The 24571-nt window shown below is 33.0% G+C and overlaps 1 protein-coding gene across 5 annotated transcripts in view; it reads left to right on the top strand.

The window, feature by feature from the left end:
* LOC108192627 (putative metallophosphoesterase At3g03305) overlaps nucleotides 1-24571 on the top strand; it is a 36662-nt gene that overhangs the window by 8704 nt on the left and 3387 nt on the right. For 3 of the 5 annotated variants that reach the window (XM_017372227.2, XM_017372230.2, XM_017372231.2), the window contains one exon: nucleotides 24062-24303. In XM_017372227.2, coding sequence (XP_017227716.2) covers nucleotides 24062-24303 — 242 coding nt within the window. Of the gene's footprint in view, nucleotides 1-21775; nucleotides 22225-22902; nucleotides 23044-24061; nucleotides 24304-24571 lie in introns of those variants that run through there. The other 2 variants (XM_017372228.2, XM_017372233.2) reach the window with 2 other exon arrangements.

Raw genomic sequence — 24571 nt, 5'->3', positions numbered from 1 at the left:
TAAATTCCGTAACTATTATTTTAAAAACCATATTATGATATGACTCGGAGATGAATCGAGTAATGAGTACTCGATTAAATATAGAAGTACCGGGAAAAAATTGAATTTATTTATAAATTAATTTTGGAGATTAAATTATTAACATATGTGTATTATACGATAAATTATATTATATATTATAATACTATATCCAATTTCACGAGTCTTAGATAATTATGTCATTATATTCAACCTTTTCAAATTTAAAACTTTTTCCATTTATTAAATTTCTTACCGTCTGATTCAAGTTGGCCCGACCTTGTATCGAGTTTTATTCGAGTGGCACTTAAAACTGAGTTATCATCCAAACAATATAAAATTAGCTTGGAAAAGATTTCGAGTGCAGGTACTTAATTACCGAATTACAACTCAAATCAGTCGAGTTTTAGACAACTCACTATTAAATAAAAATAATCACATATAATTTTATAAAAAATAAATCAACTTGTTAAATATTGATAATCTTTCATGATAGGACCGAATGATGATCATAGTATTGTTCAACATATAAATATGTGTAGACCGGTTATAACAATACTGTGAGAGAGAGAGAGAGAGAAAGAGAGACAATTACAACTATTATGTTTATCTAAACTTTGATCGCCTCGTATAGTTAAATTTTTATATGGGCATGTGCTTGAATTCGATCATATCACTACGGGTGATCGTAACTTTTGAACATATTAAATCAATTTCAACTATTTATATGTTTTATAGATTAAAATATATAATTTGCGTCTAAAAATTCAACTCGTGTCATTATAATTGGATTAAATATCCCGCTAGACTTCACTGATTGTAAAAAATCTCTCATATACAAATTATATCGTGTTAGTATGAGTAAATAAAAATATATTTACTATCCTAGAGTTAGATATTATTGATGTTATTAGTTGGTTTCAGAATAAAATCATATTTTTTTAAACATAAGAACCTACAGCCGGTGCGCGCTGGATAAACCTACGGGCTCACGCAATAACCTGCAAACTACGTGAACCAGGTAAATCGCACTAAGCGACAGACTCTCGCTCAGCAGGCATAATCATAAATTCTTTTCTCTTCGGGAGTCGAACCTATGACCCAGAGAATATAAATCCTCTCTTTAACAAACGGGCCAAAATAAAGTTGCACTGTTAGGTCCTGATTAAGGCGTTGAATTAAGCTAGAAGGGGGGGTTGAATAGCTTAATGTCCAATTTAAAAATTATAATTGCCTTTTAAAAATATTTTCCAAGTTTTAAATATTTTTACCGTGTTGTTTAGCAATTATATGTGCGGAAGTAAAGAGCAAATATAACACGGTCGATTTTATCCTGGTTCGCGATGGAGCAACCTCTAATAGATTCTCTCACCCCTAGTCCAGTCCCCGAGCTCCTCTCCGGACTCGAGATTTTTCACTATAAGAAAGATGTACTCCTTATAGCTGGCGGAGAAGCCGTTACAATCTAAACTTACAAATATTTATCTTGGTCCGTAACTACCCGTTACAACCTCACAATAAATGTAAAACCTCTACTTGACTTATCTTAGAACGTAACTCCCCGTTACTTCTTCAAAGTCGATGTAGAACCTTGGTGTAGTCTTTGTACTTCTATGCTGTTGCCGGTCTTGGATCTTAGGTCTTAGATCTTGGGTCTTTTCTTTTCTTCACGGTGCAAAGACGACTAACTCCCCGTTAGTACGTCTAAGACTTGGATCTTAGAACAAGAATCACCTCACTTCACTTCACCTCACTGCAAAAGTTAGAAAACAATATCTAAGAAAACAAACAAGTTGTAAAAGATATGTTTTGAACTAGTATGTTACGGTACTAGTTCGGAGATGACAATAATATTCAAGTTGTAAATATTAAAGTCAAGTTAGGTATACTTGTAAGCAAGTATACGTTTGATTACTCCAAGTTAAGTTAATTTGGGGAGTAATCAAAAGAAGTCTTTCTTTTTAAGCTTGAGAGCTTAGGACTTCACTAGTATTCCTTTTCTTTTAGATTAACTCTTTGTGATCGAAGAATACTTGATTTACAAATCTCCGTTTTGAGATATATTTAAAGATCTCGGAGATTGTATAATATCCTCTCTTTTAACTTGATACACAAGCCTTTGAGGATATAAGAAAGCTTTCACGAACAAAGTTCAGAATATTCGATATCTTTCCCGAGATATATAAAGTTAAGTTAGTGCGGGATCGAATAAGCTTTCTTTTGCTTCTTCAAAGTTTAGCAAGGATAATAACAACGATAAAAATGTTGCTAAACTTTTCTTTTGAAGCTTTCGTGTATAAAAGCCGTTAGAATCGTATCTTTCTCTTCCACACAACGCTAAGGCGATAGATGGAAGTACGATCTTGCTTTTATAACGAATTTGACTCTATGTCAAATATCTCCCTTATTGGAGATAAGTACTCTTGAACTTTTGGAAATCCTTTTTGAGCTAGAGTTGACCATTTGACTTTTGATAAAATCATTTAAATAATATGTCCTAATGGAGAGGATTTCTAAGTGTATTTAAATTTTATGTGAGTTATACAAATACCAAAATAATCATTTATCGAAGATGTCCTTTCAATCTTCCCCTTTTTGGTATTTTCCAAACAAACATAAAATTTAAATAATTCTAAGTGTGTGCTTCCCCTACGTGTATGCATGATTTAAATAAATTAAATTTTGCATATAATAATAAGGGTTAGTCATATAAATCCTCTAATAATTGCTTCCTGCAAAAATAAATTAGCTAGTCAGTATGTGCTCAAAAAGATTTAGTTAGACTGTAAGAATTTTAAAATTTTAAAATTGAGTCAATTTTCTTCTTCCCCTTTTGTTTGGTATAAGACCAAAAAGCGTTTTTGAAATATGTGTGTAGAAAGGGAAAAGAATTGAAAGTAGTTAAAAGGAAATGCGAGATAAGTTTTAAGATTTTGAAGCTCGTGAGTTGTTCCAAGAAATCTCTTTGTATAAAAAATGTTTTTAGACAAGATTTAGTACGAAGAATTTTTAGCATGAAATACAAGAAAAGTCGAGTTTAGATAGTACATGCTAGTGATGACCACAGATACCAGATGACAGTGATTATGAACTTAATAACAAGTAAGTTTTGAAGAGCCTTTTCTTTGACTTAAACGAACATTTTAAACTGGTGTAATCAAATTTTTGGATATAAAAGCCGATATGGAGTTTCACAAGCATCTGGCACAAGTACATGGTAATTCTAGTTGAAAATACTCATTTTAATGAATTTAATCAGATGAGCAGGTATGAGGAAGTTAATATCTAGATCACAAAACTTAAGAGAGCATATCACATAGTTTCACTAGGGTGTATGTGCACTGGCACAAATCTTTTAGAATGACAAGAATTTTCCCAAAGACATTTTACACGAACTATTCTAGATACAATCTATCAAAAATTATATGGCCTTACCGAGTTCTGCAATTTACATAAGCTAATCTAATACATTTAAGACCTGGAATACTAATACAAAGACTAAAGCTAATACATTCTAACTGATTCTTACATAAGTCTTAACTCAGCAACTGCTTTAAACAACAATGGAATTTAACAGACCTGCAAACATTAATATAGCATCTATTTTTCGAAATATGCAGATGATATATGAAAACTATTTGCTTGCTGGATTGGCTTTGCACAACTATGTATATTTAAAAGAAATTAAGTGACAGTTTTTGCTCACCTTAGCATTTGACTTCACATATAATGATGCATAAAACTCATCCTTGAAATTTGATCACCAAAATTTCTTGTTTGAGTTTCATGACTTAACCTGTACACAAGCTACATAAAATCTAAGAGGTTATAAGAATTAGCTGCAAGACAGGATATTAACAGGAATGAATTAGATATATTACAACTTGAAAATCAGTTTCTACCAATCAGTGTGGTTCACTGATTATATGAAACTAGCATCCATCCCTGTTTAAGTACATAGCCAAGTCTTGTAATATCAAGTACAGAATCAAAGTTAGATATTACAATAATCCAGCAAATTCAAAGTAAATTACAATTCTTGAATTAAAATTCAAGAACCAAAAGCAGACAACAACAAACCAGCAACATACCAACAGGAATCACTTAATGGATTCCTCCATTGCAGCAACAAAACCAACAGTTCCAAAGCTTAAATCCACAAAGTCATCAGGTCCTTGACCCCCAATACCAACACCAACAGGTTCAATAGCATGAAACATATCCACATCCCTAATCATATTACCACTCATTTGAACTTGATACAGATTACCAATATCTATATCCATTTGCCTATTTCCATTTAAAGAAGCAGCAGCTATACCCTCTAAATAGGTTACCCTATTTATGATATTCACATTTTCTTCCTTAAGTCTTTTCATCTCAATTTTCTGTTCCTCTATCACCTTAAGCACAGAATTCTTATCAGCTAAAAACACATCTTCCTCATCTAAGTAGGATGGCATATTAAAAGCAACAGATTTCTCAGGTTCACATTTATCTAAGGCAACTTGAGCTCTAACATGAGTGACATCAATGTAAGCAGTGGTCTTAGTCTCTAATGCAGTAGGCAAGGGAATGTGAAATAGACTAAACACAGCAGTCAAGACATGAGCATAAGGCATGTAATCAGTCAAATGAGCATTGATCATGTTCAAGAGAATAACATAAGATATGCTAACCTCTATCCTATTGGTAACAAACAGGAACATCAGCTTCATATCATAGAAATCAAAGTGTTTATCTTGGTTAGACTTAGGGAGCACATTGGACCTTATAATCAAAGCAACCAACTGATACACAGGAGTAAAGTGCTTATAGTGTATACCACAGTTAGAATCACACAGACCAAATGGCACATCAGAATCAGTGAAGAACCCCACATAAAGTTGAAACTCTTCTTGACAGAACACAAAGTGAGAGTAAATGTCAAAGCATGGCATTCCAGATAATCTTTGGGGTAATTTTAAAGCCTTGTTTAAAATTTTCTGGTCAACTAGAATAGGTTTCCCTCCCACAATGGTAGTCAAATGCATTATCCCATCTAATCCCCTTATAGGCTTCATGTTACAGTAAAACTCACCAATTAAGTGCAAGAAGTACCTATGATCTAGGTCATATATCAGACTTTTCCACTCAGCAGCAAGCACAAGCTTTTCAATTTCTCCCTTGGCTTCCACAATGGTTCCAGGTTGGACATTTTGGTTCATAAGGAGAAGCTTTTTAGAATGTGACAGATTGGCTAGTCTTGGTAAAGGGGGTCTGATTTTGATAAGGTCAGGATAGTTTTGATAGTTTGAAGCTCTTTTGAGGGGTCTGATAGGCTTTTTGAAGATGGGACTTTGGTAGAAGGGGATGGCATTTGTGGAGGTAGTGTATTTAGGCCTTCTGTGATAGGTTCTTATGGGTTTTGGTTTTGAATATTGATGGAGTTTTGAAGTAGTGGATTGTTTAAACTGGGTGGATTTCATGGCTTCAAGAAGGTAAGGTTGGTCTGAGGGGTTTCTTTGATAGTTGGCAGGGAGGGGAGTGAAATCCATGGGAGAGAAATTAATTTTCTTATGCTTGCTGTGAAGTAAAAGAAGACAGGAATGTGTGTATATATAGACAGTCATGCAACACAGATATATACATATATATTCATGCAGTACAGATACATATACATATATGTTTTGCAAATCAGTCATGTAATACACATATATATATATTAAAATATTAGCATGCAAGCCACCTATTTTCATGCAAGCATGGGATTCAAGTCAGTTAACTATCTCAGCCACAGAATTATGCAGATTATGACACAAAAGTCCACAGATGAATAGTGTAACACAGTACTTGAACAGTTACAAAGGACTGCACATGCCAAAACTATATGCTAGGTGTGTAAGAATAGGTGACATGTATTTTTCAAGTAACCAGTGTAGTGACAAAAAGAAGCTCTATCAAGTACACATGCATTTAAGAATTTCAGTGATGGCAGAGCATAAAAGAATGTGCAGCATACATTTATTCAAATTTTTGCTCAAAAAGGTTGATTTGATAGTGTCAGAAGGTACAAACACTTCACTACTCTAGGTTTTATATGCACATTCTCAGAGTTTAAAGGCTCAAGAAATGAACCAGCACATCAACACAAGAATGCAGCATTAAACAGTACAAGCATGCAAACATATATTATACAGTCATACACACACACATTATACTCAGCAGAGCACACAAGCAAATTCATCAAGCCATAATACATATTTCAACACATTCATCATCCATACTAAATAGTTTACATAAATTTAGTGTAAATATAGAATAAAAATCATTTTTGTGGCCGTTGATCTTGGCAGTGATCCAGATATTGGATTGCTCAAGGCACTCCAGCCAGGTCTTTCCAAGAGGGCAGTGTGTGTTAGTGAGTTTAAAAATATTCTTAAGTGACTATTAAGCTTCCTAGAGCTACTGTCTATCTTGTCAAATTAAGTTGCCTAAGCCTATTATTTCAAATAGTGTCCAGCTGTAATACAAGCAACCACAAGATATACAATATATCAGACATGCATATATAAGTCCCTTCACCACAGCAAGTGTCATGTAATCACATGCTTTATCAAAATAGTGCACATATTCATACACAAGCACATATATCACATAAAGCATTCACATCAGATAAGCACATATATCTAGTAATGAATTGAGTGAGTCATACAGAGCACAACATTAGGATCACTTTGTTTAACAAGTTATCAAGAGTTCATGTAGCAATTTTCAAAACAGTATTCATGTTACATTATAAATTCTCACTAGACATACTGTTATATCTTGTTACTAGTTGTAGTTTAATAGCATGTTATAGTCTACTTATCTCAAGAAGTGAATTTGTCAGGAGTGACAGAAGAACATAAACTGATTGACACCAAGAAATAGATATAAATCTAATTCATATTAAGTCAGTTGGTATGGTAAAGGAATAAGGATACCACCAATTAACTATGTTGAGGCAAATTCTGAGTTCCAAGAGTCTAATTCTACAAATTCATTCCAGAGATTTCATTTAGTAGAAACAAACCAATTAGTTTAATAAGACACTTTAGGTAATGAACCATGACTGTATTGAGAAATCTGTATAACATATAGGATTCATATAGTCAGAGAAGTGAAGAGAAATAGGATATCAATTTTGAACACTTCAAATTTCCATTTTCATTATCAACACATAATATAATCCATATTTCAGGTTCACATATCAGAGAAGCATAATTTAGCTATCCACATTAGAAGTCAGGCCAAAGAGGATTTACACAAGACAGAACTATCAAGAACATCCATTCAACTATATCAATCAACTTAAGTCAATAATCTGTGAATCAAATTATCACTCACAACTTATATTAGGAATCATACTAAGCAAACTTGACAAGAATAACAAGTAACAATTCGAAGATGTATAGCCATTCAATCAGTCAAACCAGAAGATTATCACAGAGCAAAAACAAGATTATCCTTGAGACTAATGAACATATTATCAGCTTAACACACCAAATAACCACTAGAGACATCAACTGGCACATCAAATTACCCAAAGCTTCAACTCATTAGAAACAGAGCAACATCAAGTCATTTAGGGTTTTAAATAACTTATCTCCGCTCGTGGAGTTTATACACACAAGCTTATGGCTTAATCAAAAACACAAGATTCAAGTCGAGTCTGGGCTTGAATTCGCACAAACTGGGTTGAGAGCAGCTATACCATCACCGAGCTCAGTCAAGCACCACCGAGTGTCTTTTCTTTCGAACCACCTCCCTGAGCTTCAATCCATCCATTTTAGAGCCAAACCTGCAAATTTCTTGAAGAGGCTAGATTAGGGTTTGAGCCGAAATCAAATTAATCATATGCACGAGTTAGTATTACATAAATCAAATTAGAAACTTCAAAACCATGTCGGATTTGAATCTAAACTCAAGATCCATAGAGGGATTCGAGTCTCATCGATTCAAACCCTATTTCTGTATACCAAACCAGCCAGCGATCTTCAAAATACTTAAATGTGAAGCTTGTAATCGAGAAGAAATCATCAATCGACCTCCGAAATCACCCATTAGAAATTAGGGTTTAGTCGGTGAAGACTAGAGAATTCGAGAGAGAGACACAGAGAGAAGAGACGAGAAGGGGATACACACACTGCGGCGAAACAGTAAAAAAATAAGAGTATATATATTTTAGCAACTAAACGGTGCAGATTGGTGTTAGAAGGGAGTGAACGGCTGTGATTTAGGTATAGAAATTTGGGCCGGTTCAAATATAAGCTGGGTTGGGCTAAACAAATACAACCCACAAATATGTATATGGGTACAAATAAGACATTAAACAATATATTTAAAATAATTTAAGTTGCCCAAAATAAATTTACGTAAATATTTCAAAATTTACATAATTAATAGTAGTAACTTAGGAATATAATATTACAAAATATATTCGAAAGAATTATATAGATAATTTTAAAGAGTATAAATTTTAATTTGGGCAAATTAATATGCATACTTTAAGTATCTTGAGAATATAAAATATTCGCTCGACTAAATAATCTTATCGATTAATTCGAATATTCCAAGTAGTCTCATAAAATCCGATTGACAAATTTCTTTATCAATGAATCTGAATTTTAGAGTCTACTCAGATATCCGATCGATAATTTTATTTATTCGTAAGATGACTAAAAAGCATGTAAATTAATTTACCAAAAATAAAATAAATATAAGTATAAATATAAATATAAATATAAATATAAATATAAATAAATATATTTATATATATAAAAATATATTGTGACCTCCGCACTAATTCACTTAGTGTATTCCAGCATTCCCAAATCCAGACGAAGCTTAGCATATCTTTCAGAATGTAATGGTTTCGTGAAGATATCTGCGACATTATTTTCCGTATCAATGTGAGTCATCTTTATATCTACTTTGTTAACATGGTCTCGCAGAAAATGATGTCTCACATCAATATGTTTTGATCTTGAGTGTAGCACTGGATTCTTGCTTAGGTCAATTGCACTTGTATTGTCACATAGAATCGAGACAACATCGAACTTTTTATTATAGTCAGCCAAAGTTTTCTTCATCCACAGAATTTGAGCACAACACTTTGCAGCTGCTATATATTCAGCTTCTGTGGTGGATATTGAGATTGAGTTTTGTTTCTTCGAGAACCACGAAACAAGACATCCACCAAGAAACTGACACGTACCACTAGTGCTTTTTCTGTCGACTAGATGCCCAGCATAGTCAGAATCAGAAAAACACACTAGGTCAAATGATAGCCCTTTTGGATACCATAGACCAAGATCAGTGGTACCTTTCAAATATCTCAGTATCCTTTTAACAGCGGATAAGTGAGATTCCTTTGGTGCCACCTGAAATCGTGCGCACTTACAAACACTGTATTGAATGTCGGGTCTACTTGCAGTGATGTATAGCAAGCTTCCAATCATTCCTCGATACTTCTTTGTGTCCACAGGAATCCCTTTTGGATCCTCTGTCAATTTGTCAGAAGTAGACATAGGAGTAGAGATGGGTCTTGCATCATCCATTTCAAATTTCTTCAGCATCTCTTTACAATACTTGGATTGTGAGATGTGAATGCCTTCGTCAGATTTCCTGATTTGCAAGCCCAAGAAGAAGTTTAATTCTCCCATCATACTCATTTCAAATTCTTTGCTCATGCTATCTGAGAATTGTTTGCACATAGCATCATTTGTAGAGCCAAAGATGATATTGTCTACGTATATCTGAACGAGTAGAATATCATCTTTCTCTTGTCTAGTGAATAAGGTTTTATCAGCAGTTCCCATTTTGAAGTTGTTATCCAACAGGAACTTGCTTAACCTTTCATACCAGGCTCTTGGAGCTTGCTTCAATCCATATAGAGCTTTGTGTAACTTGTACACGTACTCAGGATGTGTTGCATCTTCGAAACCGGGAGGTTGTTTCACATATACTTCTTCTTCGAGTATCCCGTTCAAGAATGCAGATTTCACATCCATTTGAAATACTTTGAAATCTTTATGACACGCGAAAGCTAGTAGCATTCGAATAGATACAATTCGAGCTACGGGTGCGTAAGTTTCATCAAAGTCAATACCTTCCATTTGAGTATATCCTTGAGCAACTAACCTTGCTTTGTTTCGAACAACCGTTCCATTTTCATCAAGTTTGTTGCGAAATACCCATTTTGTTCCAATAATGGAAGTATTTTCTGGCATTGGAACGAGTTCCCAAACTTTGCTACGAGTGAATTGGAGTAGCTCATCTTGCATAGCAGAAATCCAATCCTCATCTAGTAAAGCATCTTTAGCAGTTTTGGGCTCAATTTGAGATAGAAAGCTGAGATGATTAACCACGTTTTGAACTTGTGAATGCGTTTGAACTCCTTTGCTTAAATCACCCAACACATTATCCAAGGGATGACTTCGAACAAGAGGAATTTCTTTTGGTAGATCATCTTCAACATTAGCTAGTTCCAATGGATTGTTTGGTGTAGATGTACCAAAATCCATATTCTCAAATTGACGAATGACATCTTCCACATTATCTTGTCCAACATCATCTTTATCAACAAGATCAATGTATTTGGACGATGGCTTTGACTCGTCAAAGGCGACATTCATTGACTCTTCCACCACAAGAGTTTTGAGATTGAATACTCGATAAGATTTACTATTCTTTGAGTATCCAAGGAAAATACCTTCACTTGACTTTGGATCAAACTTCGTGAGATAGTCTTTGGTATTTAGAATGTAGCATTTGCTTCCAAATACTCTGAAGTAGCTTAGCTTCGGAGTTTTGCCAAAATAAAGCTCGTAAGGAGTTTGCAGCTTTATTGGTCGAAGCAACACTCGATTTAGAATATGGCAAGCAGTTGACATTGCTTCAGCCCAAAAATACTTAGGCCGACGATATTCATTTAGCATCGTCTTTGCCATTTCTTGCAACGTTCGATTCTTCCTTTCGACAACTCCATTTGATTGAGGAGTGTAGGGAGCCGAAAAGTTATGTGTGATTCCATGTTCATCACAGAAACTTGTGAAACTAGAATTCTCAAATTCTTTACCATGGTCTGTCCTTATGTAGACAATGGTGTTGTTTTGTTGATTTTGAATCTTTTTGCATAAAGCGGAGAAAGATTCAAAAGCATCACTTTTGGCTTTGAGAAATTCCGTCCACGTATATCTTGAGAAGTCATCAACTATCACCAATGTATAAGAATTTCCTCCGAGACTTTGAACAGGAACAGGGCCAATTAGATCCATGTGTAGAAGCTCGAGAGGTCTTGATGTAGATATCATAGACTTTACTTTGTGAGTGGCTCGAATTTGCTTTCCAATCTCACAAGCATCACAAATGTGATCCTTTTGATAGTTTAACTTTGGTATCCCTCGAACATGATCTTTTGATGAAAGATTCTTTATCAGCTTCATGTTTGCGTGTCCTAATCTTCGATGCCATAGCCATGGATCATCATTAGTAGTGATTAGGCACACGTTCTTCACTTTACCCATGTCACAAGTGTAGACATTCTTGTTTCGAGGACATGTAAGAACTAACTTTCCATCCTTGTTCAAGATAGAACAGTGAGTAGGATAGAAGATCACTTTATAGCCATTATCACACAGTTGACTGATTGAAAGAAGATTGTATTTCAATCCGGTGACTAGTTGAACATTTGAGATTTTGACACGTTCATTTCCAATGTCCCCAATTCCAATGATCCGTCCTTTGCTACTATCTCCAAAAGTGACATCTCCAGCAGCAACCTTTTTAATATTGTTCAAGAGTGACTTGTTTCCAGTCATATGCCTTGAACAACCACTATCAAGGTACCACATGTCTGATTTAGCAGCAAGGCACACCTACAAATACAATCAATAAAACTTGTTGGTACCCTTTTGTCTTGAGGGTCCAGGGGTTAGTCCAACATAAGCATTTCTAGTATTTGCATGATAGAATTTAGGCATAGGATAATCATTTTGAGGCACATACAAATATCTAGATGCATGATTCCTAGTATTATAGACATGTTGCCTTGAATCATTTCTAGGATGCACGTAGTTTCTATCATAACTGTAATAAGGAGTTGGATGATGATAGAAGCTCGGCTTAGGAACATTATAACTTCTAGAAATATTGCCTCTAGAATATGTACTCTTCTTTTCGTTTCCTTTTTGAAACACAATTGGTTGTTGATGATAGCTAAACCTTGGCTGCCTTTTATCTTTATAGGCACCACTTTTCTTTGGTATAGCTTTGTCAACCCGAGTGTATGATTTTGATTCTTTTGGAATCCATACATGCTTCCCCTTAATCTCACCACTCTTATACTTGCAAAAGGAGACAATATGTCCAACTTTATTGCAATAAGAGCATTTTAGAGTAGGTGAAATGGGAGCAACTTTAGGTGGTTCCACACATGGTTTCACTCGTTCATTCTGAGTGTTGGCATTGTATCCCAAACCTTCACGGTTAAAGGATTTCTTTGAGTATACCATCTTGTTTAGTATCTCATTGCCATGTGTGAATCTTTGAACCACTATCTCAAGATTTTCTTTTTCTTTAATCAAGGAATCAATCTTATCGTTCAAAGATTTTTCTTGATCCTTGACTTGAGATACGAGCTTGAAATTTTCATCCTTTAGTCTTTTTGTTTCTAATAGAAACTTTTCTTCTTTTTCTTTTAAGATTAGGATCATCTCTTTTTCAATTTCAATAGAGCTCTTTTGATGACTCGGGGTTGACTTTTCTTGAGTCAAAGATTCATTCTGAATCTTCAAATTCAATACATCAACATGAAGCTTACAATTATTCTCATTTAATTGTATCTTCTCATTCTCAAATTCTTCAGCTTGTAGTAGCAAGGAAACATTCTCTATTTCAAGATTTGTGATGTTGTCCTTGTACTTGTTGATTTCAAGCTTTAAGGAGTATTTTTGATTTTTGATCATTTAGTGATTTCATATCATCCTCCTTTTCGATCATAGATTCCGTCATTCGAGTCAACTCTTTTTGTTGATCTTTACTCGAATCTTTTAGCTTTTCGTGTTCAGTCCACGTAGAGAGGAACCTTTGATGAGTATCACAATATCTACTATTTATATGAACTAGCAAATCAATTAGATCACTTTTAGACATGTCAAGCAGATTTAAGCTAGAGTCACTAAATAGATGCATATTTTCTAATACTCGTGAGGGACCACTTACCTCTTGGTTAGTAGTGGAATCATCTGAAGAAGTAGATGCATTGTCCGAAGCCATTAAGCATAGATTAACAATTTCTTTCCTGGCTTCGGAGGCTTCTTCATCCTCACTAAGATCCCAACCGTTTTCCGCTACGAGAACACGTCCTTTGGCTAGCTTAGGACATTCCCTTTTGTAGTGACCCGGTTGTTTGCATTCAAAACAAACATCTTGTGTCTCCTCTTGAATAGGCTCTTTAGGCTTGGGAGGAGTATAGTTGTTATTGTTGATGTTGTTTGCATTGTTGTAGGAATTCGAATTTGAATTTTGAATTCCTTTTCCTTTGTTATAGCCCGAAGTAGGAAAATTACTCTTGTAGTTAGGAGTGTAATTTTGAGAGTAGTTAGGCCTTCCATTAGAGTTGAACACTCTTTGTTGATTGTTTGATTTTAGGAAGCCTTTCTCATATCTTTGAGCTTTGCTTTGGAGCACACGACGAAGTTGTCTTGTTAACAAAGCGATTTCGCCTTCATCAAGATTTTTGAGTTCTTCGTTCAACTCTTCGTCGTTGTCATCATCATCGATTAATATGGCCTTAAGTGCCATATTCTTTTTCTTTTCTTCAACTTTAGGAACGACGATATCCGGAACATTGTCTTCCTCGTAAGCACGAAGATTTCCGAAGAGATTGTCAATGTGATAATCATTGAGATTGTGCATCTCTTTGATTGTAGTGACTTTAACTTTCCAACTTGGAGGTAGAGATTTAAGAACTCGCCGATTCTTTTCATTTTGCGTATAGTTCTTTCCAAGTTGGGCAAGTTCATCAACAATTCTAGTGAATCTTGTTTCCATGTCGATGATGTTTTCTCCTTCTTGGAGTTTGAAGTTCTCGTACTCCATAATCAAAGTATCCATTCGAGAATCTTTGATATCAGTGGTTCCTTCGTAAGTAACCACAAGTTTGTTCCACATTTCTTGTGCCGACTTGCAATTATTCACGCGCTTATATTCTTTTTCTGCAAGTGCACTTGTGAGAACCATTTCAGCTTTGGCAGCGATGTTCATTCTATCTTCCTCGTCATGAGTATATTCACTCACTTTCTTTTCGTAGATAACATCGTCAATAATTTTGGTTGGAATGATAATGCCATCCTCTATAGCCATCCAAACTTTGACACCTTGAGATCGAGCATAGATGCGGAATCTCGTTTTCCATGTTGCAAAGTTGGTGCCATCGAATAGAGGTGGTCGGGAGCTAGATAGACCTTCACCGCAACCAATGGTATTTAAATACGCCATTTAGGATCACTGCTTGTTGTGCCTGTATATCTGAAAATCACTTGACAAACACGTTAAGCAGCACAGCTCTGATACCAATTGTTAGGTCCTGATTAAGGCGTTGAATTAAGCTAGAAGGGGGGGTTGAATAGCTTAATGTCCAATTTAAAATTTATAATTGCCTTTTAAAAATATTTTCCAAGTTTTAAATATTTTTACCGTGTTGTTTAGCAATTATATGTGCGGAAGTAAAGAGCAAATATAACACGGTCGATTTTATCCTGGTTCGCGATGGAGCAACCTCTAATAGATTCTCTCACCCCTAGTCCAGTCCCCGAGCTCCTCTCCGGACTCGAGATTTTTCACTATAAGAAAGATGTACTCCTTATAGCTGGCGGAGAAGCCGTTACAATCTAAACTTACAAATATTTATCTTGGTCCGTAACTACCCGTTACAACCACACAATAAATGTAAAACCTCTACTTGACTTATCTTAGAACGTAACTCCCCGTTACTTCTTCAAAGTCGATGTAGAACCTTGGTGTAGTCTTTGTACTTCTATGCTGTTGCCGGTCTTGGATCTTAGGTCTTAGATCTTGGGTCTTTTCTTTTCTTCACGGTGCAAAGACGACTAACTCCCCGTTAGTACGTCTAAGACTTGGGTCTTAGAACAAGAATCACCTCACTTCACTTCACCTCACTGCAAAAGTTAGAAAACAATATCTACGAAAACAAACAAGTTGTAAAAGATATGTTTTGAACTAGTATGTTACGGTACTAGTTCGGAGATGACAATAATATTCAAGTTGTAAATATTAAAGTCAAGTTAGGTATACTTGTAAGAAAGTATACGTTTGATTACTCCAAGTTAAGTTAATTTGGGGAGTAATCAAAAGAAGTCTTTCTTTTTAAGCTTGAGAGCTTAGGACTTCACTAGTATTCCTTTTCTTTTAGATCAACTCTTTGTGATCGAAGAATACTTGATTTACAAATCTCCGTTTTGAGATATATTTAAAGATCTCGGAGATTGTATAATATCCTCTCTTTTAACTTGATACACAAGCCTTTGAGGATATAAGAAAGCTTTCACGAACAAAGTTCGGAATATTCGATATCTTTCCCGAGATATATAAAGTTAAGTTAGTGCGGGATCGAATAAGCTTTCTTTTGCTTCTTCAAAGTTTAGCAAGGATAATAACAACGATAAAAATGTTGCTAAACTTTTCTTTTGAAGCTTTCGTGTATAAAAGCCGTTAGAATCGTATCTTTCTCTTCCACACAACGCTAAGGCGATAGATGGAAGTACGATCTTGCTTTTATAACGAATTTGACTCTATGTCAAATATCTCCCTTATTGGAGATAAGTACTCTTGAACTTTAGTTCAAATCAAGAGAGCACTTTCACGGATTTTTGTTTGTTCTTTTTGTTCTCTTTAAAAGAGAAAGATATATCTTTGATATCTTGAACAAATCCGGATCTTTTGGTGTCTTTTGGGGAACCTTTTAGAAGAACTTTTAAGATGAAGAGAAGTTGGGTACAAAGTTCTAAAACACAATGGTCGGTTAAGACACAAATAAGATGCTAAGTGGAAACCACTTACGGAAAAGTTCGCCGGAAAAATTCGCCGGAGGTTCGGCCGGATTTTGGCACTATGAACTTACTTGGGCAGCCCTTACAAAGGCTTAGAAGTGGTTGTGGTTGAGCTCGATTAGTGTAAGAAAGCTTGTAGATCAAAACCTTGAATATATGAATATATATTTGAGAGAGAGAGGGTTTTGGTGGAGAAGTATATTTGAGAGAGAATATAAACTTGTATGTCTTCTCAAAATCTCAGCACTTTCTTGGCTCTTAGCTTAGGAGTATTTGGTGTGTGGGAGGTTGGTATTTATAGAGGAAAGTGGGTGGAATGAATGGTTGAGATGAAAGGAAAATGAAGGGTGGAGATCAAAAGGGTGTGGATTGTGGTTTTGTTGTGTTAGTTGCCCACTTGTATAATAAGACAAACAACTTTATGGGACAATTTTCAGCTGAATTTTGTCACTAGAAGACAAGCACGCTTCCCAGGAATTTGATTAATAACGTAACTTTGTATCGTTATTAAATGCGACGAATTTTCGAAACCTCCAATAAATTACACCAAAAATATGATAAATCATAGAATATTGGAAAATGATGGTCTGGAAATTTTGGTCAATTTTGGTCAAAGTTGACTTGGTCAAACGTCCAGTCAAAGATCCCAGTCAGCCCCTAAAAATATCGTCCGGACCAAACTTCTCAGAAAATTATGAAAAATTTACTATGCACCAAAAACATTATTCAAATGATCTATCTCAAGTTTCAAGTCATTCTAGCAAGTAGAAGTATTTTATTTGGATTTAAAATGATAAAACCAGTCTCCGGTTTTAAATAAAATACGATTAGCCTTTTGCGAGTTTGAACAGAACTTTGGCTAATATTTTGACTTGAGTAAAACATTTAAAATATATTTCCTTGATGATAAGATATTTGAGATTTGAAGGAAATATTTTTATGATGTTAAAAGACTTTATTCCATAGAATAATACATTGTATAAATGGGGAATAAATCTTTAAAATCTGAGACTTGAATAAAATATTTTTGTCTCTTTAAATAAATGTCAAAAGAGTGTTCTAAAGAATATAATGGATGTATATTCCTTGTTCAAATTTCTTTTGCATTTTGCTTTTGCAATTGTAATACAAGAGGATATCATTACTAGATATTTCTCGTCCGATAAATTGCGATTTAAAATCTTTGAATACTCCTTAGATATATATTGAAAATCTTTTTGTAAACATGGAGTATCAATTATATTTATGTAAAATAAATATATTTTGGAAATCCTTTTTGAGCTAGAGTTGACCATTTGACTTTTGATAAAATCATTTAAATAATATGTCCTAATGGATAGGATTTCTAAGTGTATTTATATTTTATGTGAGTTATACAAATACCAAAATAATCATTTATCGAAGATGTCCTTTCATACACTTAAAAGTTTAATAAAAACACAATTATATTATAAGAAACAAACAAAAATCGAGTTTTACTCGAGTAACACTCGAAATTGAGTTATCATCCAAACAATATAAAATTAGATTGGAAAAGAGTTCGAGTGCAGGTACTCGACCGAATTACAACTCAAATCAGTTGAGATTTAGACAATTGACTATTAAATAAAATAATCGCATATGATTTTATAATAATAGATCAACTTATTAAATATTGATAAACTTTCATGATAAGATGGTAATAGGTAGCACATGATTATTCGACCGACTGATGATCGGTTATAAGAAGATTGAGAGAGGGGGAGAAAGTGAGACAAAGGGAGATCACAATTATGTGTATCTGAACTTTGATCGACTCGTATAGTTAAATTTTTATATGTTTATGTGCTTGAATTCGATCGTATCACTAAGGGTGACCGTGAATTGTGAACATATTAAATCAATTTCAACTATTTATCTATTTTATAAATTGAAAAATATAATTTGCGTCTAAAAGTTCTACCTGTCATTATAATTGGATTGAATAGCCCATCAAACTTCACTGATTGTAAAAATCTCTCATATAAATAACTAGTGAAAAAAGTCGCGCTTCGCGGCGGCGTTATAAATTTTGTATAGATTTCGATTCGAATTAATATTACAATAACATAAAAATTATTTTGAGTCATCTTCCGGTTAAACATATCACTAATAAAAAGTATTATAATTAGTATAAAAATTTGTTTAGGTGGTCATCCTGTCAAACACAATACTAATAATAAAATTAGTTCGAACCGTCCTCCCGTCAAAGACAATATTAATCCATAATTATTATTTTTATGATAAAATTAAATATTATAATTTAGATCAAAATTAGTTTGAACCGCTCTCTTGTCAAACATAATACTAATAACAAAACATTATAATTTAAATATTAGTTTGAGTCCCCTTACTGTCAAAAACAATACTAATAAAAATTATTCTAATTATGATAAAATTAAAGATTATAATTGGATAAAAATTATTTAGAACCGTGTACACGTTTTAACAAAAAAAATATTATAACATAGATAAAAAATTATTTTAGCCACTTTCCCGTCGAACATAATACTGATAGAAAATTTATTATTATTCAGATAAAAATTAGTTTGGGCCGCCTCGCGTGCCCTTCAAACACAATACTAATCAAGAATCACTTACATTATCATAAAATCAATATATGATTCCTATTTTATATATCCTATTTTATTTTATGATTCCTATTTATTAGTTAAAAATTATTATTATTTTATGGTTGTAATTTTTTTTTTTGCTATTAGTTTTTTTTAATGATTATTATCTTTACAATTCTTTATTTTCTATACAAAATTTAAGAAAATTATAAGACTAAATCGAATATAAAAATTGTACGTATTATACGAATCTTTAATATAAATTGTATTTTATCTATGATTGTTAGTTTAAATAAATATAAAAGTTATTCTAATTATGATAAAATTAAAGATTATAATTGGACAAAGATTATTTTGAACAGTGGTCCTGTTTTAACAAAAAATATATTATAACATAGATAAAAAATTATTTTAGCCACTTTCCCGTCAAATATAATACTAATAGAAAAATTATTATTACTTAGATAAAAATTAGTTTGGGCCGCCTCCCGTGTATGTCAAACACAATACTAATCAAAAATCATTTTGATTATCATAAAATCAATATATGATTAGATTAAAATTTTATTTTCAATTTGAAATAGAATCAACCGAATGCAACTAAATACAACCATATGCAACTATATATGCAACTGAATTCCTGATTTCGAGTTCCAGTTTTCAAATGACATTTTCGACCTCATCTGTGGAGTCGATATATATATATATATATACCACAGATGAGGTCGAAAATGTCATTTGAAAACTGAAACTTGAAATCAGGATTTGTAGTTGCATATATGGTTGCATATGCAACCACCGTGTTTTTGGAAAATATTTTCAAAAAGGTAGTATTTTTGGAAAATAAGATTGGAGAAGGTAGTATTTTTGAAAATAAGATTGAAAAAACAATATACAAGATAATTCCCCTTTTATCTATGATCGTTAGTTTAATAAATATAAAAATTATTCTAATTATGATAAAATTAAATATTATAATTAGATAAAAATTATTTTGAACCGTGGTCCCGTTTTAACAAAAAAAATATTATAACATAGATAAAAAAATTATTTTAGCGACTTTCACTTCAAACATAATACTAATAGAAAATTTATTATTATTTAGATAATAATTAGCTTGGGCCGCCTCCTGTGCTCGTCAAATACAATACTGACCAAGAATAATTTACATTATCATAAAATCAATATATGATTCCTATTTTATATATCCTATTTTATTTTATTAATTATTTTTATTTATGATTTCTATTTATTAGTTAAAATTTATTATTTTTTTATGGTTCTATTTTTTTTCTATTAGTTTTTTAATGATTATTGTCTTTACAATCCCTTATTTCTACTCGAAATTTAAGAAAATTATAAGACTAAATCGAAAATAAAAATTGTACGTATTGCTTTCCAAGTATTAAATATTAATTGTATTTTATCTATGATTGTTAATTTAAATATATATAATCCTATTCATTTTAGGATTCCTAAATAAAAAAAGAATTGTATTACTTTTAGAATCCAAAAAAAAAAAAGAATTGTATTATCTTTTGGAATCCTTGAACTTGATTTCTTAAATTATAATTATATTTTCAATCCAAAATTTAAGAAATTATAAGAAAAAAAATTTTATTATTCGAAATTCAATAAATTATAAGACTGAATCGAACTATTGTTGAGACCGGTCGTAAGTCCATGCATACTATTTGAATGAGGTTGCGAAGATCTCAAAGATGTTTTCATCACAGAGATGCTATCTTCTTAGTCACGATGGAACAACATGGAACGACGTGAGTTTAGTGTTACGAACATGTTTAGACAATTTAAGATTCTGGAAGATGCTGGTTTTTATTTTTTAGATATATAATTTGAAAAAAATTAATAAAATAAGATTATAAATTTTATATCTTTTGAAAATAAGAATTTTATTTCTTAATTACATTTGTTCAATAATTGTTATTTTGAATAAATATAATTCTACTTTTTTATGATTCCTAAATAGTTAAAAGAATTGTACTATCTTTGCAATCCTTTTATCTATACAATACTTGAACATGATTTTTAGATTATAATTTTATTTTCTATCCAAAATTTAAAAAAATTATAAGACCGAATCAAACAATTCTAGAGACACCACGTCACCGCCCTGCATCCTCTATCAAAATTGTGTTAGCATTAAGGTACATGAGTTTGTGTAACATGTACGATGATCTATTTAGTGGATTACTTATAATAAGAACTGTACTTCTTTAATAATTTGTATATTAATTTATAAACAAAAAATTAGGAAAAATTAAATGGAGGGTTTCTAGATTTTTTAGAATTGTAATTTTTTAATAATTTCTATATTAATATATAATTAACAATAAGAATCGTATTATCTTGTGATTCCTAAATAAGAAAAAGAATTGTATTACGTTTAGAACTCTTTTTCTAGATTCTAGAGTATTACCTTTAGAATTTAATAAGAAAATAGTCATATTATCTTTAGAATTCTTGAACCTGATTTTCTGAATTATAATTATATTTTCTCTCCGAAATTTAAGAAAAATCAGGAGACTGAATCGAGCAATTCTAGAGACGCCCGCATCCTCCTTTATATATATATATTGATGATTGATTGATATATTGATTGATAATTTCATGTTAGTCTAAGTAAATAAAAATATATTTAATATCCTGATATTAGATATTATTGATATTATTGGTTGCTTTCAAAATATAATTATACTTAAAAATTTAATAAAAACACACAAAATTATTATTCAAAATAAATAATATATATTATAAATACTGGCCCGTGCTTTACACGGGCTTCTACGCTAGTTGTATTGGCAATGCGACGGCTGTGTTTTTCATGCTAATCGGCCCAGCCCAAACTCAATCTAAAATGCGAATCGGGACGGGATAATGTAAAAATAAATTTATCTCATAAAAAATGTCTAATTATTCTTATTCTTCTGTTGAAAAAATAATTTAGATTTTTCGAAAAACAATTTTTTTTTTTGAAAATTTTTAAAAACAATTTTAGTTTCTTTTTAATTTTAATTTTATATTTTCTATGCCCTGTGTTCACTCCTGAAAAACAGAGAAACTATTGTATCTGCTAGCTCTAACAGAAACAACAGAAGCACTGTTCCAGTTTAATCTACCCAGTTCACACACACAATCTGTTGATATAGTGTGTGGGGGAGAGAGAGAGAGAGAGATAGAGACACAGAGAGAGGGAGAGGGAGAGAGAGAAATGAGACCTAAACAAATGATTGGTGTTTTTGTTTTAGCTTCGATCATCTTCTTGTTAGTTTACACACAAAAAAGAAATCAAGGTAGTGCTGGCTCGACATCAGAGACCAATCAAAGGGCTTTTATGAAATTGCATGATGACCCACATGATGTGGTTTGGATAGTTCAATTCTCTGATCTTCATTTTAGTGTTCATCATCCTGATAGAGCTCTTGATTTCAAGAATTTGGTGCCCCCCACTTTGGATTTGATCAAACCTTCTCTTGTCTTGATAACTGGGGATCTTACAGGTCTCTCTCTCTCTCTCCCCTCCCTCCCTCTCCCTCCCCCCTCCCTCTCTCCCTCTCTCTCTCCCCCCCCCCCCCCCTCTCTCTCTGTTAATTAATTCCGGGTCTTGAGAATTCTATGTTGGATTTTGTTTGCTTTTCTGGTCACAGGCTTATTACTGAAAGCTATTGAATTATGTCATTATCATTACTGAATAGTGAATACAGACTAATGTAGTGTACAATGTGCATACTCCGATGACGATTTGTAGTGTTGTTGCTGGTTGTGGGCTTTGTGGCCTTAAAAATGGTTTGCAGTGGAACAGGACTCATTTATATGATTAAAAAATTAGAATTTTTTTTGTATTATATCCTGTTAATTACTATTAGGGTGATTAATGTTTGTTCTGAGTAAGTAACATGGGAACCTACTGTATCAATTTGAATTTTAATGGAGGCCTATGTTTTTTGTGGGTACCTAACTTTGTAACTGCCAATTATTTATTTTTCAGTAGGACAGAAGCAAAATGTACAATCTTTTCCTTTTAGTATTTCAATCTATCGTGATTCTCTAGATAAGCCAATTGCTAAATATATCTGTCTCCTGATTATGTTAAAAATTTGTTGTTACCCTTGGCAATTAAAGAGGGAATGTAGATATCTTCTAGTTTGCAGTCATTTTGTAATTCTGCTGATGAAGGATTGGAGGGAGAGAGAAATGGAGAGGATGTGAAGAGGACGAACCATGGAAGCTGGGGAGGAAAGAGACATTAAACGGCAGAAGACTAATAATGTAGCCATCACGGCTGAAGACGTTTAATATATTTCACCGATATCCAATATGTAGGTGAATTACAAATAATTGTTGAAGTTTAGGAAGGTCTTAAATGTTCAAACTTCCAGAATTTATTTGTTACCCACTCGAATGAAAATGTCCAACACTGATACTTGTCTAAGTGTCTGACTCTGCAATATATATACAAATGTGTTTTGGCCTAAAAGTGACCATACCCATGTCCGAGTGTTAATGGCCTGGTATTTGAGGCAAAATGAAGCGCTGAAATAACACAGATCATTTTTAACAAGGTAAAATCAGAATGTACAAACTTAGCTTTCTAGTATTCTAGTTCAATATGTATCTCCTCAATTCCCGATCCTGTAAATCTTAGGTGTTGTTACCCTTGGAAGTTAAAGATGGAGAATAGATCTCTTCTTTTTTTTGTTTGCGATCCATGTGTAATGTGGACAGAAGGGGGCAGGGGGGTGATAGAGAATTAGATCACCCTTCATTAGATACTACGTGCTAGTAACCTACACTGGATGTATAGTGGTGATTGATGGCTTAAGTAGATCTTGCAGTTTGTACATGCCTCAAATATTCTAATAAAGGCTTTAAACATGTACTAGAAAAAAGTACACGAGCTGGTATATAAGCCTTGGTGGTGCTCCACGTTGTCATTATTTTGTGCGCCTAAGAATTACCTTATCAAATTATTATACATATATTGGATTTAAGTAATGCATATTTTGGCTTGTAAAGTTGTTTTGCTTGAGATTAATTTGCTGTGCTATGTGTGTGTTGTTTTTCTAGTGATTATATGCATTTGCAATCTGTATTGAAAAATAGTTATTAGTTGGTAAATGCATACAATAGCCTGGGATAATGCCTCTATAAAGGCCGCACACCTAAAGCTATGATGCTTGTTTGCTTAAAATTTGTTTATCATGAACTAACAAGTTGTTCATGTTTACATGTATTTATTCATTATTATTTGTAAAAGGTCATTCGCTTTTTCATTCTTATTATGGATGAAAATTTTTAGCTACCATGCACCTATGTTTGAAGTGTCTTCTTTACCAGATGGGAAAAGCAAAGACCTGTTGACGATGAAACAAGACAAAGAGGAGTGGATGGAATACGATCAGGTAATGGAACATGTTGTTGAAAAAAGTGGACTTGACAAAAGTATCTTCTATGACCTTAGGGGGAATCACGATAATTTTGGTGTACCAGCTGTTGGTGGCCCATTGGACTATTTCTCAAATTATAGCCTTAATGGGAAACAAGGAAGAAACGGCCTTGTCAATAGTGTCACCATTCAGGTCTGTGTAATCATGGTATTCATATTGTACATATTTTCTCATCACGGTTCTAATAATAATGTTCTTCAGTCTATGGTAACATTTATTGGTATAGCCGTTGCTATTTATCTTACCATTGGATTTTTGCTTAGGCAAAGTCCAACTAACTAGTTGTATAGTGCTCTATCTACGTGTCATTGGGCATGAGCTCACTTCATGTTTTATAGTATATATTAAGATTTCTGAGGACCTTTAAAAATATCTTAATATTTCATACATATGCCTTATC

Source organism: Daucus carota, chromosome 9 (genome assembly GCF_001625215.2).
Source record: "Daucus carota subsp. sativus chromosome 9, DH1 v3.0, whole genome shotgun sequence".
In the NCBI taxonomy this organism is placed as follows: domain Eukaryota; kingdom Viridiplantae; phylum Streptophyta; class Magnoliopsida; order Apiales; family Apiaceae; genus Daucus; species Daucus carota.
This window is presented reverse-complemented; position numbering and strand designations above follow the sequence as displayed.